This window comes from Sturnira hondurensis, unplaced genomic scaffold (genome assembly GCF_014824575.4).
Source record: "Sturnira hondurensis isolate 20B ecotype Veracruz unplaced genomic scaffold, ASM1482457v3 Scaffold0013299, whole genome shotgun sequence".
Classification (NCBI taxonomy): Eukaryota; Metazoa; Chordata; class Mammalia; order Chiroptera; family Phyllostomidae; genus Sturnira; species Sturnira hondurensis.
Window position 1 is genome coordinate 4,809,861 of NW_028085930.1, and position 20,102 is coordinate 4,829,962.

The window sequence follows — 20,102 nt, forward strand, 5'->3', positions numbered from 1 at the left end:
CCTGACTCCCAGGGGTATCTCTGCTGTCCAGCCCTCTCAAGTGTGGCAGTTTAGGATTTCACATTGGGCACACTTCAGGGTTAGCAAATGGGTTATGCCTTCCTGCTCCTTGTCACCTCTGAGCACACAGCTCCTTGTCACCTCTTCTACACCATTGCTCAGTGTCTCCTACATCCTCTGTAGAAATGCCATTTGGCTGGGCTGCCACTCTCCAAGCTTGAGACCACTGTGTGCTCCCGCCTGCCATCCCTCCTCAACTTACAGAAGGGTTGGGCTTCCAGCTCCACCTTTTTCTCCATCCTGAGCCTTGCCCCACTGGGGATGACTAGAACACCCACCTGAATAGTGTACTCTCTGTTCCCCAGCCTCCTCTACTCTTTCATATCTGCCCATCCCAGTGGCACACTTGGATTGGGCCTTACCTGAAGTTACTCCATTTCCAAGGCCACAAATTCAACTATTCTGCTTCCTGACCGCAACCTCTGATGAACCCACTGCAACTCTTGTTGGCCTCCTCTGGCCTCTCAGCCTTGACTGAGAAGCATCAGCCTCTCCCTTATTCATATCCCTCATTAACCAGCTTAGGTTCCATCTTTGCAATAACATAATTGACTATACTCCCCTTATGCTCCGGCATGAGTGGCCTTTATCTTTTCACATGACACAACCAGCAAAACTCAACACAAGAGAGACCCACTATCAATCAACTTCCTGTAGGGCCTGCTCCCCAGCAGCCATGCACTGCTGAGAAAGCTACATAACAGGGCACACAGGAAGATTTGTAAATATGTGATCACCAACTTCAAATGACTCTCAGCACTGCTGGGAAATGCTGAATTTCTCTGGGCAATTTCATCTCTCATTCTCTGGAATGACACTGCCAAACTTCTTCCATTCCCCTCTAATATTCAACCTCAATACTTTCCCTTCACTCTCAGCAACCAAACTTATCTCCTACCTCACAGAGAACATAGAAGCTTGAATAATACCTCAACTTTCTGCATAAATAATACCTTGCTCGCCTTGGCTGCCTAAAATCTCCACAAATCGCACATGCACAGAAATAAATCCTTCTTCCCTGGATACCTTCCCTGAACATTTCTGGGCCCCCCTGACATGTCTCCTATGTATTTGGACACCATCCTTTCATTCTCCAACTTCAGTTTCTTTGTCCTCCCTGTTGGCTACCCTAGTGACCTCCATAGGAAGGCTGTTCACTAAGCCAGATTTCCAATCCCCTTCCTGAGGACCTGTGGCCCTGTAAGAATACAGTTGCCCTGTAACCCCTCAGGTAATGGCCCCCTCAACCCAACCTGAGAACTCTGTATCCCTGCCTAGCTATAGCACCTCATCACTGAGCCTCAAAGCTTCTTATTGTGCTCACACCTCAGCATATTCCTCCTGCAAAGTTGCCATCCTTGCCTGTCCAGTACCCTCACTTCCTTCCAAGGCATCAGATGAACCAACAGACACCAGAGGCCCTGTCTCCACCCAGCCCCCTGTATACCCACCTCCTCAGGAGCTTCCCTCCCGACATGCTAACCTGTTCCTGCAAATAAATGGCAGCCCGCTAATTTATGAAGCACCACCAGACTGTGAACATTATGTAAAGCCAACCAGGACATCCTGGAATAGAGGACACAGTGCTGAGGTGCAGGGGTTACTGGAGGAGTGAGATCTCGTCTTCTCCCTCAGGAGCCCTCAGTCTATCAGGACAAATATGGCCTATGCACATAAAAAATGAAGGCACAACCAAGAACTCATTGTGTCATCTTTATAACGAGTATAGTTCAGAGAAGGACAATATACATGTCAAGATCTTCTATGGTGCAGAATGGCTCACAGGGGGCACAAATGAGCACCCAGAATTTTTCTGGAGAGAGAAAGCCTCTGGTCTGTAGAGAGAGAGAGAAAGGAGTGGTGGGGGGAAGGAAGGGAGGGAGGGAGGAGAGAGAGAGAGAAAGAAGAAGACACATTTAAAGAGCTCGAATCTATAGCTCAGGTCTCATAAGGAAAGTGATTTCAAGGCCTGGGGGCACTGGCGAAGAGTCTCCCTTACCCTGGAAAATATTTGTGGTCCAGCATTGTCTTTATTTACCCAGAACATTTAATGTGCCTTCCCCCACCCCATCTCTCACATCCGCTCAGAGAAGATGTTAATTTTCTGAAATTAAACACTTAGCTTGATTACTGTTTTGTTAATTGCTGCATTCAAAAACCCCTGGAGCTCCTGCCTGTTTAACATGGATGGTGCTGTGAAAATGATAGGCACAGAGTTGGCGTGCAGGTGGACAGACAACAGCTTTGGAATGCCATCCTAACTCCCCACAACTGCGCTTGCTCAAGCAGCTGGGGCCCTGCATGTGCAGGAGTGGGACAGGCCGGGTCATAGCAGGTGCTTCTCACAGGACCATGTTTTAGGAGGACAGTGCACCCAGGAAGTCCCAAGTCTCACCAACATCTGGGAGAATGTAGGGGCTTAACTTCAATCAAAGTACCTGTTCAAAGATGCTTAAGGAAGGAAAGACCAGAGAGAATTCAAGATGCACCATCTGTTGATGCCTGAGTACTTTAAGAAAGACAGCGCCATTTATTCATACATTATTTGATAATTCATTAATTTATTCAATAAATATTTATTAAACGCTATATTTCAGGCACCTAGCTAGACACTGGGGAATGAGCTAATATGATGGGTCCTGTACCTGCTCTCACGAAGATTAGTCTGTGGACACATCACAAGGGCTCCTCCTCCTTCCTCCCCACGTTGCTATGGACATAAGTAACTACCTCCTAATTCAACTGTAGGTGCCTCTGCAATGGGTGTTATAACAATCTCATTTGGCCTTTGAAGAGGGTAAGGAACTTCTACAATCTTGCTGCTAGTAGTCCCATTTTCACTTAACAAGCCATGTAACTGGAGTGTCTGGTCCAAGATGAGGTGAAATAAGAAAACAGATGCCCTGTAGTCATCCTTGCAAGGATGCAGGGTGGGCATTCTCAGCTGTCCTCCAGCTGTTAGCAGCATTGTTAACCACTATTCAGGACCTAAAGCAGTGAGCATTCCCACACCAAACCACTGTGTGGCCCAGCAGGTGTGTCCATCTACATGAAGTTCAGACTGGTCAGACAGTGAACAATAAAATATCCCACCCAACCCTGTCACCACATAGCAACAATGATCACAGATTGAAATGCTCTCTAGCAACATGTGATTACATTCTAACTTTTGGAAAGTGAGAGCTGGCACCACTACAGATTGGGGAACCAAGAGCTCAGCAGAAGACCCTGAAGTCCCTTTCCAGCTAGTCACCTGCTCACCTCTAACTTTTCTGAGTCTCTCAATCCAGTCTCCATGAGTGCTGTGACTAGAATGTGAGATCCACAAGTTATTTTGTATTGTTTGCTACTGTGTTCCCAGTGCCTAGAGCAGTGTGTGATGCACAGAAGGCCTAAAAAAGGGTGAATAAATGAATGAACAGGAACAGAAACCAATGAGGCAGCATGTGGAAAACAGTCACAAGGACTGTGTTGCGTAAATGAATACAGTCCAAAGTTAAAGTGCTTAAACAAACAAACAAACAAACAAATGGACCCCTTTGGATGTGGTTGAATCTCACAGTGTTCTTCTGAGTGGATCATTCTGGCATCATTCTTAAATCATTCCCTCAAGTTTTCCTTCTAGGAGCCACAGAGGAGGAAGATACCTGGTCACCCAGCTGACTGGGAGGGATCATCTGGCCATTGTGGGCCACCATGACATGTTCTGATTGCCACATATGAGCCACGCATGTGTACAGTAACTCATGTGTAGGGACTAAAGGAAAGTGGCAAATATTTATAAAGGGTCTCTGTGCCTAGTGCTGTGTGGCCCCTCTGTCATGAGGCTGGGGTAGGTGAGGAAATCTGCCTCTCTGCAGAGCTCACCATGTAGTGGAGAGCCCCAAGGCTCCCTGTGTAGGTAGGAGCCATGACTTTGGTCGTGGGCAGTGCTATGTGCTGACCTGCTCAGCTCAGCAGAAAACACACCTTCATTATCAAATGGTCAGGACTTTTCTGATGCTAGTTGGAAGTTCCTTCTCAATGTCAGGGCTTAAGAAACAATAAAAACAACTTTTTTTAGAATTAACAATGAGAAGAAAGCAATGAAATTGGATTAAGAAGAATGAAAATTTCATTTATTTGGGGTTTGTAAACTTTTCTTTATTAACTTCAATAAAAGTTTTCTTTGAAGTCATTCCAGTCTTTTTAAAGTTCTGTCTCAATCTTCTCTCTTCACTGGAACAAACTTTGCCTGCTAATTTCCAATGAGACCAGCCCTTAAAAATGAGCTAGTTTTAGCATATGGATCTTAACACTCTAAATTTTTGCAGGCAGCAGTGTCATACTGTTTTAATATTTAATTTTGAGATTTACATAATATCTTTCCTCCAAAGAGCTCAATATATTGCAATATCATAAAATTTCTTTCATATTCAAAGATTATTTTTTATGCATGCAAATACTATATTTAACTAAGGAATAATGCAAATTAGGTGATGTATTCACAGAAATTGGTGATATAGATCATTCTTTTGTAGGAAAAGTAGTATCCCTGAGTAACTTCAATTGTCTAGGAACTTCAAAAATGCCTTGGCTTCTGGTCAGGGTGGTGGCATAAGTAAGTGCAATATTTGCATCCTTCCACAACCACATCAAAATTACAACTAAACTACAGAACAGCTACCATTCAGAACTGCCTGAGATCTAGCTGAACAGAAGTCTTACAACTAAGGATATATAAAAGCCACAAGGAGATTTGTGGGAGGGGCAACAGGCTGGTCCCACATGCATGTGTGGTAGATAAAAATTGAGAGGGATATTTCAGCTATGCAGGTTCCCCCTGAGGAGCAAGGGAACCCAGCCCTCTACCGGGCCCCCAAGCCCAGGGTTCTAGTGCCAGAAAGAGAAGCCCTCATAACTTCAGGCTGTAAAAACCAGCACGATTGTTGTTGATTGAAAAAAAGGGCCTCTGAAGTCCCAGGAGCTCCTCTTATAGGGACCATACATGGACTTCCTTTGACTCACTCACTCACTCTGAGTGTTAGCACTGGGGCAGCAGCTCAAAGGGCACTAGGGAGAGAAGGGGAGGAAATGAACTGTCTGACTTTGGGATGAGAGCTGGAGAAGCAGGTTTCTCCCAGGCAGAAGTGCTCACAAAGGTCGTTGTTCCTTTTCTGAGGCCCTCCCCCACAAAGCTGACAGGTAGGCACTCTATCTTAGACTCCAGCAACCTGGCTCACACTGTTCACCCCACCTTAGTGATTCCCTGAGACATTGCCCCACTCAACTTGCACACCCCCCTAAGTTTCCAGTGGCTTTTCCATATGAATGGCATGCCTGAGCTCATACTTCAGACCATGATAAAATTTCTTAAACAAATAGCATCTGGCCTCATTACGCCCCATACCTCTCACTAAGTGGTCCCAGGCTCAGCACTAGAGTCAGTCAGCATTGGTTTGCAGCTTGTCCTCTCCTGGGCACCTCTGGGGCCAGCACAAGTAGCCACCATCTATAGATCACTTTGTAACTCACACCAGGTGGCCTCAGGCAGAACACCTATAGTGGTTGACCTTAGCCTGTGCCTCCTAGGAGGTTCACAGCCACTGCATTCAGTGGACAGCTTTAGACAATGTCTAAGCACCATCCAACCACCTCCACAAAGGACACATACAAGGGGCAGACTCAGTGGGCATCAAAGCCCCACTGAAGTAGGTCCTGCTCCATAGGGTGGGCCCTTGCACAGCAGATACTCCACCATGGTCACAGCCACTGCTTACAGTGGATTGGCCTGGGGGGAATCCCTCTCATTGACATGGCAACAGCAATCAAGGCTCAACTAAAACAGGAGGGTGTACTGAGCCCACACAAAAAGGCGTACCTGAAGTGCCCATCTCAGGTGAATAGGGAGGCTGTGCCACTGGACCCAGCAGGACACCTACTATATAAGACCGCTCTACCAAGCCCAGGAGACATGGCAGCTCTATCTAATATATAGGTTGTCTGCCAAAATGAGGAAACAAAGAAACTTGTTTCAAATGAAAGAACAGAACAAAACTCCACAGAATAAAAACTAAATAAAATGGAGACAAGCAATCCACTAAATGCAGAGTTCAAAACACTGGTTATAAAGATGCTCAATGAACTTAGGGGAAGGGTAGAATAACCTAGTGAGACCTTCAACAAAGACATAGAGAAAATAAAGAAAGAACTAGAAAATATTTTAAAAGTCAGAAATGAAGAATACACGAACTGAAATGAAGAATACATTACAAGGAATCAACGGTGGAATAGATGAAGCAGAGGATCAAATCAGAGAATTGGAAGAAAGCAGAAAACTCCTAATTGGAACAGCAAAAAGAAAAAAGAATTTAAAAAATGACAGTAGTATAAGTAGCCTCTGGTACAACTTCAAGCATACCAATATTGGCATGATGGGCATGCCAAAGGGAGAAGGGAGGGAGCAAGGAATTGAAAGCCTGTATAAAAAAATTATGGAAAACTTCCTTAACCTGGTAGAGAAAATAGACATAGAAGTTTGGGAAGTACAGAGGGTCCCAAACAAGACAAACCCAAAGAGGCCCACACCAAGACACATCATAATTAAAATGCCAAAGATTAAAGACAAAGAGAGAATCTTAATAGCAGCAAGAGAAAAGCAGTTAGTTACCTACAAAGGAGCCCCCATAAGGCTGTCAGCTGATTTCTCAACAGAAACTTTGCCAGCCAGGAGGGAGTGGCAAGCAATATTAAAAGTGATGAGCCCTGGCTGGTACACCAGCTCAGTGGATTGAGTGCAGGCCTGCGAACCAGATGATCGTGGTTTGATTCCCAGTCAGGGCACATGCCTGGGTTGCAGGCCAGTTCCTAGCAGGGGACTCACGAGAAGCAACCATACATTGATATTTCTCTCCTTCTCTCCTTCCCTTCCCCTCTAATGATAAATAAATAAAATCTTTAAAAAAATTAAAAAATAAAACTGATGAAAAGCAAGCACCTACAACTAAGATAACTCTACCCAGTAAAGCTACCCTTTAAAATCAAATGACATATAAAGAGTTTCCCAGACAAGAAGAAAGTAAAGGAGTTCATCAACACCAAATCAGTATTACATGAAATGTTAAAGCATCTTAAAGAAGGAGATGGAGGAGGAGGCGGAGAAGGGGGAAAAGGAGAAGGGAGAGAAGAAGGAGGAGGAGGAAGAGGAGGAGGAGGAGGAAGAGAACAAGGAGGAGGAGAAAATATGAATAATAAAATGGCCAACAGATACATATCTATTAACAATTGAATCTAAAAAACAAACTAAGTGAACAAGCAGAACAGAAACAAACTCATAGATACAGAACATTTTGGTGGTTGCCAGATGGGACTGGGGCTGGAGGGTTAAGTGAAAAAGATGAAGAGATTAAGAAGTACAAATGGAAGTTACAGGACAGTCATAGAAATGCAAAGTACAGCATAGGGAATATACTTAATAATATTCTAATAACTATGTATGCTGTCAGATGGATACAAGATTTATTGGGATGATCAATTAGTAAGTTACATAATGTCTATTCACTGGATTGTATATCTGAGATTAATACAATATTGTATGTCAACTGTAATTAAAAATTTTAAAAATACTTCAAGTAAAAAGAAAGATTGCACTAAAAATCCAAGAGATGGATTTTATGGTATATAAGTTATACTTCAATAAAGTTGTTTAAAAAGCAAGAAAAGTGCCTTAAAAATGGACAAACTAGCCCTGGCTGTTGTGGTTCAGTGGATTGAGTGCCAGCCTGCAAACCAAAGGGTAGCCAGTTCAATTCCTAGTTAGGGCACATGTCTGGGTTATGGGCCATGTCTCCAGTCAGGGTCACATAAGAGGCAACCACACATTGATGTTTTTCTCTCTCTCCTTTTCCCTCCCTTCCCCTCTCTCTAAAAATAAATAAAATATTTTTAAAAATGGACAAAATATAGGGGCTTGTGATTATTAACAGAAATAATGTATCCATTTTTTAAACTCAGTTAAGTAATGCATTATGTCTGTGTTGTGGGCATGGTGGATATGTTAGTATTCTACATGTAACCAGCATAGCTGGCCCTACGTGAACTGTGTGGAATATAAATGTCAGATTTAAAACTGCTGATGGCATCATGAAAGTGAGGAGAAAAGGGTTGCTTCCTTAAACACACAATGAGGAAAGACGGACAGGCTCCTTGTAGCAGGAGGGTCAGCCTGTGCCGTGTACACAGGCTCCAGCTCCACTCCTGTCCTCATCACTAACTCATTGGGATGTGGACTTTGCTGCTCTCTTTTCTGGTGCCCACTCCTTCCTTGAAGAATGGACAAACAAATACCTGTCATTTATCTGATGCGGGTGATATTAGTCCCAAACAAAGAGACTGAGAAACCTTGGAAAGAAATAGCCTAGAAAGAAAAAAATATAAATTGCTGCCTGACTTAGGACATATTCTTAGAAATAATGCTCATCTCCTAGCCAGTGGCATGATTTACAACACAATTTTCCATCCCCTGTCTCATTTGACTGTCACAACAGCACTAGGAAGCAGGTGTCATTACTCCCATTTTACAATTGAGAAAGGAGGGATCATGGCAGTTCAATGAACTTGCATGGGTCTCATGAGGATCAGAGGGAGAAGCCAATCCCAGGTCTCCCTGGATGTGCCTCTGCCACTGGGAGCCCCACAGGTGAGGAAGGGGACTGCCCATGGCGGAATGAGACTGAGACAGTGTAAGAGGCTCACCTCTCGAGCCTCGGTAAATTGGATTAGCCCTCCGAATCAGCCAATAGGTGAAATCCAGAATTGGATTTGTTAGGCTCTCAAATGGTTTAAAATTTTCTAATTAGCTGTCGACATTTTAAATTTGGATTTTTCAGCTTATAATACTTGGCACCACATGCTGGAGGTGAGCAGTGGCTGCCCTTTTTCTCTTTAGTTCGCTGCGGTCCTCAGCACTCCCTATTGCCTGAACCTTGGCCCTGCTTTGCTCTTTCCCTTTTCTTGTTTGCCTGGCCCCATAGGTCTTTGAGTTTGTTCTCTCTGGTTTAGGTGGCCCTAAATTCACCGATTTTATCTTGCTACACGTGGATTTTATGGATGCACTGGTCTGATTCGTCTTATTTTTTTCCAAGATTTCCTCTGAGATCCCTTTCCCCAACTTTGACACTCCGAGTCTAGCTGGCACAAAAGAGAACTAAAGTTTGTCATTCACTCTAATTCTCTCTGACAGCCAGACGATCCAGCCATCAGTCTGAATCTGGGGCGAGGTGCCAGAGAGTGACTGCGAGAGTTAGTGGAGATAACAACCTCTCTGCAGATCCCTTGGCCACCGAAACAGACAGAGTTCCACCTGATCTGGTCTATTTTAAACTCAAGGCAGCTGTATTGAGAGCAAGGCTGCATCCCTGAAGACCTCACATAAATCTGAGCTTGCATAATTCATGACCAACCCTGACCAAAGATGATGGACATTTTTTTGACAGCTAAAGTGGCCCAGCTATATGGCAATAACTTGGAGAGAGCTTACAACTTGCATTCTCACCATAATGCAATTTTTGATAAGCCAAAAGATAGAATAGCCACAAACCTGAGTTCGAAGCCCAGAAACATCATTTGTGGGATGCAAGAGGCTGAGAAAATTCCAAAAGCACTCTGACTCAAATTTCTTCATCTGACCCACCTCATCTTGTAAAGAAAGAACATGGTAGGGGCTTGGCACACTGGGGTTGCTAAAAAATTATAGTTCTCTGCCACTGTCTATGTGCCGGGAAAGGATCCTATCCTGAAACTCTCCAAGTGACACAAGATCCTGAGTAGTCTGACTATGTAGATGTCTGGGGTCATCACGGAACGAGTTGGAAACTCTGGATCTTGGGGTTCAATAGACCCTTGGGTGTTTACCAGTCATGCTTGCCTCTGTGGGAAGAGCTGTATCTACTATGTGCCCAGTGGGCCAAAAGATGATTACAAAATCTCCTGTGGTCTGTTAGAGGTCAAGAAAAGCCTGTTGGTCATTTTCTCTGATCGACTGAGACCAAACATAACCCTTTTTGGTGGATACTTAAATCAGCTAACATGAGCTGCCCACCTCCATTGGTGGGGATCACGAGAGCAGCACAGTGCTCTCATGGAGCATGTCTGGGCAGCCCTGAGAAAGAAGAGATGACAGTCCTGTGTCTGGTGAACAGTTAATACTGCACACCCAGCCACAGATATGGTCCATTGCTCCTAAACAAAGGAGGACCAGCCCAGAGCAACAAGCAGCTGCCTAGAATACAATTGATGTTCATGCGTGTCAGGCTTCAGATCAAGTGCGAAACCAGTATGTCCAAACTCTACTCTCATGTGACTTCGTATCCATTGTCAGGACCCAATTCACTTTGGGACAACTTGTGTCCCTCAGCAAATACATATCTACCTCCCCTCTCAATCCAGAGGCAGGGGACAGCCTTTTATGGTTTAGTGTCACAGACAAGACTGGGGCTACACAGTGAGGTCCCCTCCTCTCTGTAGGATAGCATTGGTTCACTCTGAAAATCCCTCCATGCTTGAAGGCTAGAAAATGCAGAACTCAGAGGGACAGTCCGCTTTAGGGCAGGAAACAAATGCAGAAACAGAGGTGGCATCCTGCTGACCCTCCTCTAGTACCATATTCTCCAATTCCTTTAAGCCTCTGCTTCCTTATATGAAAAATAGAGAAAATAATGCCCAAATCATAGGGTAAATATGAGATCAAATGAGACCATGAATTCCATATTTCTTTGTCAACTCTAAAGAAACACCAACATGAGGTGTTAACTACAATAAGCATTGCTTGCTTCTCAGTCAGGACCCACTGAATGGTCCCCAGCTATTTCCGTTGGGGCAGTTTCCAGATGGTTGATGCCAGGACTGCTCTTGATCAAATACTTTACCTGCCAACTACCTACGCATGACCCAAACAGTAGGATGGTGGCGGCCACAGGCAATGACAGGGGCATCAACTATACCATGAGGTCAGGGTGGGGAGGCTGACATAGATCTCACCCACCTGGGAAGGGGTGAGACACGTTATGACTTACTGGTGATACCTGGGTTCATCTTCCTCATCCCTTCATGGATCTAAGTCATTAAGGTCTTTATGATGCCTCTTATTTAGTCTCTCTTTCATATTTTATAAAATGTGGTTTCTATTCCTGTTTCTAAACTGTTCTTGCAGAGGTACAGGCTCAATTACTTATTTTGAAGGTTCTCATTAAAAAAAAAATCATCTATTGGTTGCCCTGGCCAGATAGTTCAATTGGTTAAAGCATCATCCTGATATGTCAAGGTTGTGGGTTCAATCCCTGTTCAGGGCACAGACAAGAATCAACCAATGGGTGTGTGGATGGGTGGAGTGGTGGGTTGCTGATTCTTCCTCTTTCTCTTTCTCTCTCACCCTTCCTCTTTCTCTCTAAAATCAATAAAAAATAAGTTATCTATTGGTTGAAAATAATTTGCCTTCACAGGTGGAGTCACCAATGCAGTGTGGTAACACTGTGCTTCCCATGGCCCTGCCATCCACAGATTAGGAATGACTGGTCAACTTGACATTTATTTTAGAATAACTACATGCCACCAAGAAGCAGTTGCATACTTCTCTTATTGATTGCAAACTTCCTGACACCCAAATTCCAGAATTCCCAAAGATAAACCATATATTGGAAGGTGACAGTGGGGCTGGGACCACAAGACCAGGGAAGGTTAAGAATACAGGGAGAGGTACAAAGGGCATGAGAATGGGTGAGAACAAAACTAAATATTTCAAATATTGGCAATGCAGGATCCCTTACAGGAGCCCTGGTCTCCCAGCTCCACTGCAGCCTGGGAAGGTGCAGATGGCAAGACAAGCAGATGGGCAGGTTTCAGAATAGCAGGGTAAGGGAAGGGGGGGGCAGAAATCAAAGCAAACTGATATAAGTGGCAGTTTTGTTCGCACATGCTTAGAAAGAGAGAAGAGACAGCCAAGCCCAGCATAACATGACAGCCTGGCAGGATTATTATTCCCAGAAGCTGGGACACTAAAATATTTCAGCCAGTTTTCTGCCTCAGACTCTGCAAGGGAAATACAGCTAACAAAGCCTGCCCATGTTACATGCTCAACATGATGCCGAAATTACCATTCCCTTTTCTTTGGGTAAGACAGACTGTCACAACCTTTGTCTCCATGGCACTGGGGCTGTGGCCACCAGCTGGAGGCTCCCACACCCCCCCTCTTATTTTCTCACTACACACATATGCATGTAAACACGTGACCATATACATACATACAAACATGCACACACGAACACACACACTGCCAGCAACAACACAGCCATCTGGACAGCCTTGCTCTCCTGCAACATCTTTTTTCTCCTCAGTTCTGACAGCTTAAATCTAAGAATCATCTGCCATCAGAGATGCCTGGTATTAGAAGAGGCAAAACGAGCTGAGGATGAGGAGGCGTGGAGTAGGAGAAGATCGAGTAAGAAAGAAGAGGTCAAGAAGGGGGAACTATACAGGGGGAGAGAGAAAAAGAAATAGGCTTGACTCCTAGTAGTTCAATAACAAATGTTCCTTTTGGAATTTGTTGATTGAGAAAAATCCATAACTCCAAAAAAGATCATGGTCCATTGTCCATGACCCTTATCATTGCCTATAGATGTGATGTTCACTTCCCCTCTTCAGCCTTGTACTATCCCCTGGGGAGAGAGGGCTCATTTCTCTCAAACTCCCTTTGTATTCCTGCATGTGTATAGAACATAGCGCATAGAAGATACCACCTTGGGGCTTTGTACTCTGTGTCTATGTCCTGTAAATTCTAAAGTTAATGAGTTTCATGAGAGGAACAACGGTGTCCCAATAACACTATATCCCTCACGATGTCTCATCCACAGCTTGGTGTACAGTAGATGCTAATCACTGTCTTTTAATAATGAGTGAATAAATAAATAAATGAATGAATAAGTGTATGAGTGAACCAGTCTAATGGATAAAATAAGGAACAAATTGTTTCAGGAGGTAAAAAGTAATAAAGAGAAAAGGTCAGAAGATTAAGAGATACAGAAAAAAAGAGAAGAAAGTGTATTTTGAGCTATGCATGCCACAGGGAAGTACTGGGTATCAGGAATGATCTACTAACAATTATATGAGGTCTCTACACTTAACAGTGTAGTATTCATCTAAGCAAGCTATAAAGGAGAATGAATGTACTCTTGAATTAAATGGGTTTAATTGAAAAGTAATCTATGAAGGCAATACTGACATCATCACACAATTACAAGGAGGTTTCTGTCACTGGTTTTTCTAGCAGAGTAGCACTGGTGTTCTCAAGACTATTCAGGGCTTCCACCCATCCATCCATCCATATGTACATCTGTTTGTCCATTCATTACCCTCCATCTGTCTGTCCATCTATCTATCTATCTTTCCAAGGGCATTTGTTGAGCCTGAGCTGGATACAGAGGACTGGGTCCTGCTCTGGCTTGGATATACAACTTTGCTTTTGTGCTTAGCTCAAGAAAATCTCTCAGAATTCAATTCCCTTTCACGAGTGAAACATTACAACTATTTCCTCCATGGCCACAAATGCCCATTACTCAACACCTTTACCCCTAGGAGGAGACTTGGGGGCAGACTAACAGGCTGGGTGTGACTGCAGCTCTGTTCCTGCACAGAGATGGACAAAGAGCCAACCACACAGAAGGAAAGAAGAGCAGAGGCGCTGCCAGACTTACCAGCTTGGTTCGTGGTAATGTTGACAGAGACGTGCTGAGGGGGGAAGGGGCTCTTGCTGGAGACTCCATTGATGGCCTGGATGTCGAAGGTATAGGGCGTGTGTGCCCACAGGCTGCTGATGGATACTCGGCACTCAGTCAGGCCCAGCTGCCTTGGCACAAACTCCACATTGTCATCACAGCGGGAGCAGCTCCGGCGGTCTGCCCGGCACTTTTTACATATGATGTTGTAGGTCACATCATCCCGCCCACCTGTCTCCCTTGGGGGGTGCCACTCCAGAATGATGGATGTTTCATTGACAATTGAGATGACATTTCTGGGACCTGATGGAACACCTGTAAGGAGACAAAAAAAGGCCCCATGAGGCTGGACAGAAGCTTCCTTGTCCAGCATCTCTACTACCTTTAGTGTGCCCACCCTCATCACATGCATGCGTCCCCTCCACTCCTTCAACCCAATCTCCATGCTTCAATCTGTTCTGAGAAAAAATGGTGGACAGAAATGACAACCTGTCTCAAAGTCCCCTTTCTGTCATTCCCACTGGGGCTCTCCTTTCAATCATGTGTGTCATGGAGAGGAGGATGCCAAAACAAGTCTTTTTGTTCTTAGGACCAAGCCACATCCTCCCACCAGCTTTAATGTCAATGATGTAGATGTATACTGGACACTTATTAGATTTCTTCTACTTTCTTAATTAGTGTAGAATTCAAGGCTTGAGGGATGTAAGTGTCCAATCAAAAGTCTCAACATATCCTCACATTCTGCACAAAATTTCACAATTTGAGATCTGCATGGTGTGTGCGTGGTGGTGGGTGTGTCTCTCTTCAGGGAGGCTGCCCAAACACCTAGAGAGATGACCTTTCACACTGCGTGACCATTCACATTGGTGCACAAAGACAGGAAGCAAGGTTGGTGGGAGATTCACACAGCCACCGTGGTCCAGCCCATGACACAAGAAGAACATTAGTTCCAGACACTCTGCTAGCTACGTTGCAAGCATTCAATCCCCCTATAAATTTAACTGGGAAAACAAAATAAGTAACTTAATTTTAGTTTAAAGGGAAACTAAAGCTGAGAATTAGGACTGGTTACAGACTTTGTGGTCCATAAGAACTGAAGCCAGTATGGACACACATACCTGCCTGATTCCAAAGCTTACATTCTTAACTATAGCCCTGTGCTGCCAGCTAGTGAAACTAGCTACCTTTTCCTACTAAGGGAAAAGCCATCTCCAACCTCAAATTTACACTGATAGTGTACTCCAAATGTTGGCGATCAGATGACATGAAATTTGAACAGATTCCCTCTTATAAACCAGCCAGCCTCACTGAGATTCAAGAGGAGCAGCCTCTTCCCTCAGGATAATCCCGTCTCCAGCTGTTGTTCTCACTCTGGCAAAGGTTGAAATGCTTGGTTGAAAAATCTAGGAAGCCTGGTACTTCACAGAAAGGCAAAATGTTGCGGGATTAATGGTCACAGTGTTGAGCAATTTGAGGTTAAGTTGGAGAAACTCCTGCCCCAAAACAGAACAGATCACAGCCTCGAGTTCCCAAGCTGAGCTTTGCATCTCGCTAAAGTCTAACCAACGGAAATGAATCCTGCCCGGAAGCCCCCCTTCCGAATGCTAGGTCTGCTGGAGCAGCCGCTCCATGTAGTAACGCATTCAGAATTCATGCACATGACTGTTGCCAGCTGAACGAAGACATGTGTAAAGTGGTTCATGCTGGAGACAGGAATCAAATGCCAACATACAAAATGAGGGAATAACAACAAGGTCGGGGGGCACCAGGGACGGATTCTGTGTTGGATCAGTCAACAGCCAGCAGCTAGAGCAGAAAGCAAATATTAAATCGAATTCTATTAAAACATGAAGGAAAATCAGTACTGTACTATATAAAGCCCATTAGGTCTGAGCTAAAGCACAACTTTCATGCACGCATGTGACAGGGCAAGATTCATGAAGCATTTTTACCGAAGTCTTGCAAATAGCATTTAAGAATTCTCCACTCATCTGCCCAAGGATAAACATCCATCTCTTTACACACCAGCACATAGCTAGCACTGGAAGGACGGTCAGTACTGCGATAGGTGGGCTCTTCCTGGGCTAGGCCAGTCTCTCCTCTCCCTGCACTATTCATTATCACCTGTATTGGCCAGTGCCTGTCTGGGACATGTCTGTTTGTTCAGACAGGTGCAACTCAGAGCACAAGCTTCTGGTGGTCAGTGCCATTGCAGCCTGTTTCACTTTCAGAGCAGTCAGCCTAGCCTCAGCCACAGGCCACTGGTTCTCCTGCTTGTAATAAATACATTCACTGAGTGACTGCTCTTCTCTAGGCATAGGGCAAATCCTTTAACAATGTTGTCTTATTGCATCCTCAGGCCATCCTGAGGCTGTCACTCAGAAAGCAGCCTTGGACAGAGGAGCAGAGGGAAGTGCCGCCCGAGAGAGTGACTACCCATCCCTTCCACCCTATAGCTCCCCCTTCAATTAACCCCTCACTTCCTTAGCTTTCAACTTCACCCTCTTCCCAGCTCCAGCTTCTTCACTTACACTTGTATAAGTCCTTGCCATTTTAAAACTAAAATATTGTCACCTGGTATCTCTACATTGCATGTCCTCTCTTCTTTACTGTCCAGCCAAGCTTTTCTTAAGTAGTCACACTTGGTGGCTCTCCTCTATCCCTGCTCCGCCAGCTGTAGTCTGGTTATATCCCCACTCAGCCGTCATGCCTGCTTTCCCTTTTGGCCTCCTACTTGACAGGTCTAGGGAACACAATTCTGTCCTTAACTCCCTTGGCACTCTGTGTTGTCACTAGCCAGGCCCTAGGAGTCACAGCTCCTGTGTCCCATGATGCACATCTGTCAGCTCCATCTCATTTCCCCCAGATCTTTCCCTTCCTCTATACCCCCACCACCTCATAACAAAGAGCTTCATCAATTTTCCTGCCCTATTGCAAAATCCTCCTGATGAATTCTCCAATATCACTTTGCAGCTCTCTCATCCATTCTCGTCTGCCAGAGTATGAGCTCCAAAATGCACTTGGAGTCACAGAGTTCCTCTGCTCAAACTCCAATTACCCAAAGGTTTATCCTCCTGTCCACATCTTTTGAGGCCCTGTGTAGTCTTGCTGCTCTTGATCTCATCTCTGGTCCCCGGACACTTGCTTCCCCTAGTACATCCACTAGGAAGATCCTTGTGATTGCCTGTGCTCACTAAACTCTCTCCACATTCCTGAGCTTCTGCACAGTGTTCTCTCTTCTGTCTAGAATTCTTTTCTTCCTTTCTACTTGACAAACTCCTGCTCATTCTTTAATGTCCAGCACCTATTTGTCAGGAAGTTTCCCCAATGTCCAGTCATACGCCCCTCAGCACTCTGGAATTCCAAAGCCTACTTCTAGCTGTTTAATTCAGATCCTATTATTGCACTGTGATGGTCTCTCCCTCTGTGTCATCCTCACCATGATGTGGCCTCCTGGTGGGGTTCTGGCTCAATTGTCTCTGTGATTCCCATGTTTAAAAATATTTTACCAGGAGAGGCCCCTTCCACCTACTTTTTGACCTCTCCTCTGTGTGCAAGGCTTCAGGTCACATGTATACACCTCCCTCCAGCATGAGACAGGATGCCCTGCTATGAGGCCAATGGAGATGCAGCTATGGCGGCAATGAGGACTCATCATTTATGATCCCGAGTGGTAGAGGCTTTGGTAGAGATAAATGTAGCAAATGAGGAGCTGCCCCTAACCCAATGGGGAGACCCAGCACTGCTCATTTGCTCCCCGCTCAGAAAGAAAAGCAGTGGGTTTCCAGAAAGAACTTTCATGTTTATTTAGAAACAGCCTTCACATGAAACAAACACTTCTCATCCATGGCTGCATTCCAGAGCAAATGTGTCTGTGGAGCATGGATGGGGGTCTATGGGAACTCTGGTTGTAGAGCCTAGGGCTGCATAAATCTGAATCCTTCCAAGAAGCAGGAATAGAGATGGATGGTCTTCCCTTGGCGAGTGGACCTAGGAGAACCTGAACCTGCCCTGCTGTGTGTCCTTTGCCATTCAACTTCTCCCAGGGGTATGTTTGATTATCTCAAAGCCCAGCAAAAGCCTGAGCTCATAGTGCATATGTGTGGAAGTGACCTGAGTCTGGGCCACAAATAATGACTGGAACACAAATAATGACTGGAACCCCATTCATCATTCATTCATTGACCCACTCACTTTAACAAATACTCTCTGTACTGTTCTAGGCACCTGAAGATAGGAAAAAGCTAGATAGGCAGGCCTCTGCTTCTCACCACATTCTGGTGAGAAAACCTGACAAGAAAGAAGGAAACAAGGAGATAAATGGGGTGATTTCCTATAAGAATAAGTGCTAAGAAATAAAAAAGCCCCCAGGCTAAGACAGCTTCCTGATCATGCATATAGCTCCTGCCTCTTTACCCATGAGGCCTGTTTGAGGCCCAGCAAGCAAGGGTCCAGTGTCTGGGCGGCTACAGTGATGGTAGTCCCAGGTCTGCACTCCATGGTCCCGGTGATCAGAGCACATTCCTGCAAGTAGGCTGATCAGCTTCTCCCATCCCTGAATGAGAGTCTGACCAGAACAGGTTTGGCCTCTGAACCAGTCTCCCTAAAGGAAGGTACAAGGGCCCCTTCCTACCTATTCAGGCTGCACTCCCTGGGTTTGTGGTCCTACCCCTGCAAGAAGTCTTTTCCAGAATGAGGTCCCCCAGCAACTTCCTCAGGAAGAAAGCCAATTGAGAGCAGACAAAAATGTCTAAGAGGGAGTAAAGAGGGAGGCCAGAAGAAGAAAATCTGCCATCTTCTTCTGCAAGAGTCCTTAGAAAGTGCAGTGGTAGGGCTCAGAGCCTGGGTCGCCTTGTCTAAGCACCCTGTCTTGCATCCACATCCAGGTTTTCCTTAATTACACACATCCAGGCTTTGTGGAGCCTCGCTGTCTGACCTGTTGCTACAGTTACTAGTGATGGAAGCTTCCTGCTAACAAGACTAGGAAAACTCGGTCCTTTGAGAGGATGGGAAAACTACTGAGCTATGATTCTCTGGGTGGAAGAAACACGGTGGGTCCTAGCTATGGAGATGGGGCTCTGGTTCTTCCAGGATGTTCTTGAGAGGTTAGCTCAGCCTGTATAAAGCATGGTTGTCATCAGGACCTAAAAAAGTGAAAGAGATAGAATCTTCTGCTTCTTAATGTGATTTGAGGCAGATGATTTTTTTAATGGAGTGTCCGAGTGGGTGGGGAGAGTTGGTGAGTTTGTTTATAGGCATTCAGCTAGAAATAAGACTACTTCTGGGTAATGAAAGAGAAAATCTGCTGAAGGCAGGTAAGCCCCAAAGCCAATTCCTTCACCAGGAATCGTAGTAAGGCCAACCATCTAGTCTCAGAATTTAGATGTGAATTTCAGGTCTGTCCAAGGGGTGGAGCAGGTAGTGTCCAGCTAACTGTGCATTTCTACAGCCAGGGTCTGTGTCCTTGGACCCTTCCCTGGGGGAGCCAGTGAGGGTGACAACCATGGTAAGGCAATGTCCTTCTGGGAGACCCCTTGTGCAGGCCGAAACTATGCTGCTCTGGGGAGAGAGTCCTCCCCATTGTGCGCACGACCCCTTAGAGAATCTGATGAAAGCAATTAAGCTTTTTCTGAGAAAAATGGACACGTACTTGAAGACATGCATAATTTTTCGGAGATCCTGGTGGGTCTCTGAAATCTACCAGTGAATCCCCTAAATGTTCACAGCAACCATGTTTAAAAATATTCTCTTGTTGGCAAACCATGAGAAGGTAAATTTATAAGCCTTAATTTCCTTATCTGAAAAGTGATAGTTTTTAGGGTGAAATGAAATAATATGTCCAAAGAGTTTAGTGTGTGGCTGGTACACAGAAGAACTCAGTCGATGTCAGATGTTATTATTAGCAGTAGTATTTTCACTATGGATGATCTAGAATACTGAAATTTCATCTAATTAAGACTGATCTAATTCTGCCATTCATTCCTAAAGCAGAGACCCTGCACCCAGAACTGTGAGTACTGTGAAAGCTGTGGATATGCAGGTTATAACCAATGAGATTGGAGAACCCAGATACTAGGAATTGAGAACGCATATGATTAAGGATGAAAGTAAGTCATATAGACACAAAGAATTAAAGCTATTTCAGAAAAGGTAAGATCAGTGCAGAACAAAATATTCAGAGATGGTGTCTGGGGGTCCTGCCTATAAGGTTGAAGATATAGTTGGTAAAAAGTACCCCAGAAACTGTCTGCCCTAATCTGTATCCTCTAGGCCACCTTCCCCCTGCAAGCAGACTCA

At 44.9% G+C, this 20,102-nt stretch overlaps 1 protein-coding gene across 1 annotated transcript in view; it reads right to left on the reverse strand.

Annotated features, from left to right (window-relative positions):
* The window catches only part of EPHB1 (EPH receptor B1), a 415,980-nt gene that overhangs the window by 100,372 nt on the left and 295,506 nt on the right, over positions 1–20,102 (reverse strand). The window contains exon 5 of the mRNA XM_037061235.1: positions 13,785–14,120. Within this exon, the coding sequence (XP_036917130.1) occupies positions 13,785–14,120 (336 nt within the window). The remainder of the gene's footprint in view (positions 1–13,784; positions 14,121–20,102) is intronic.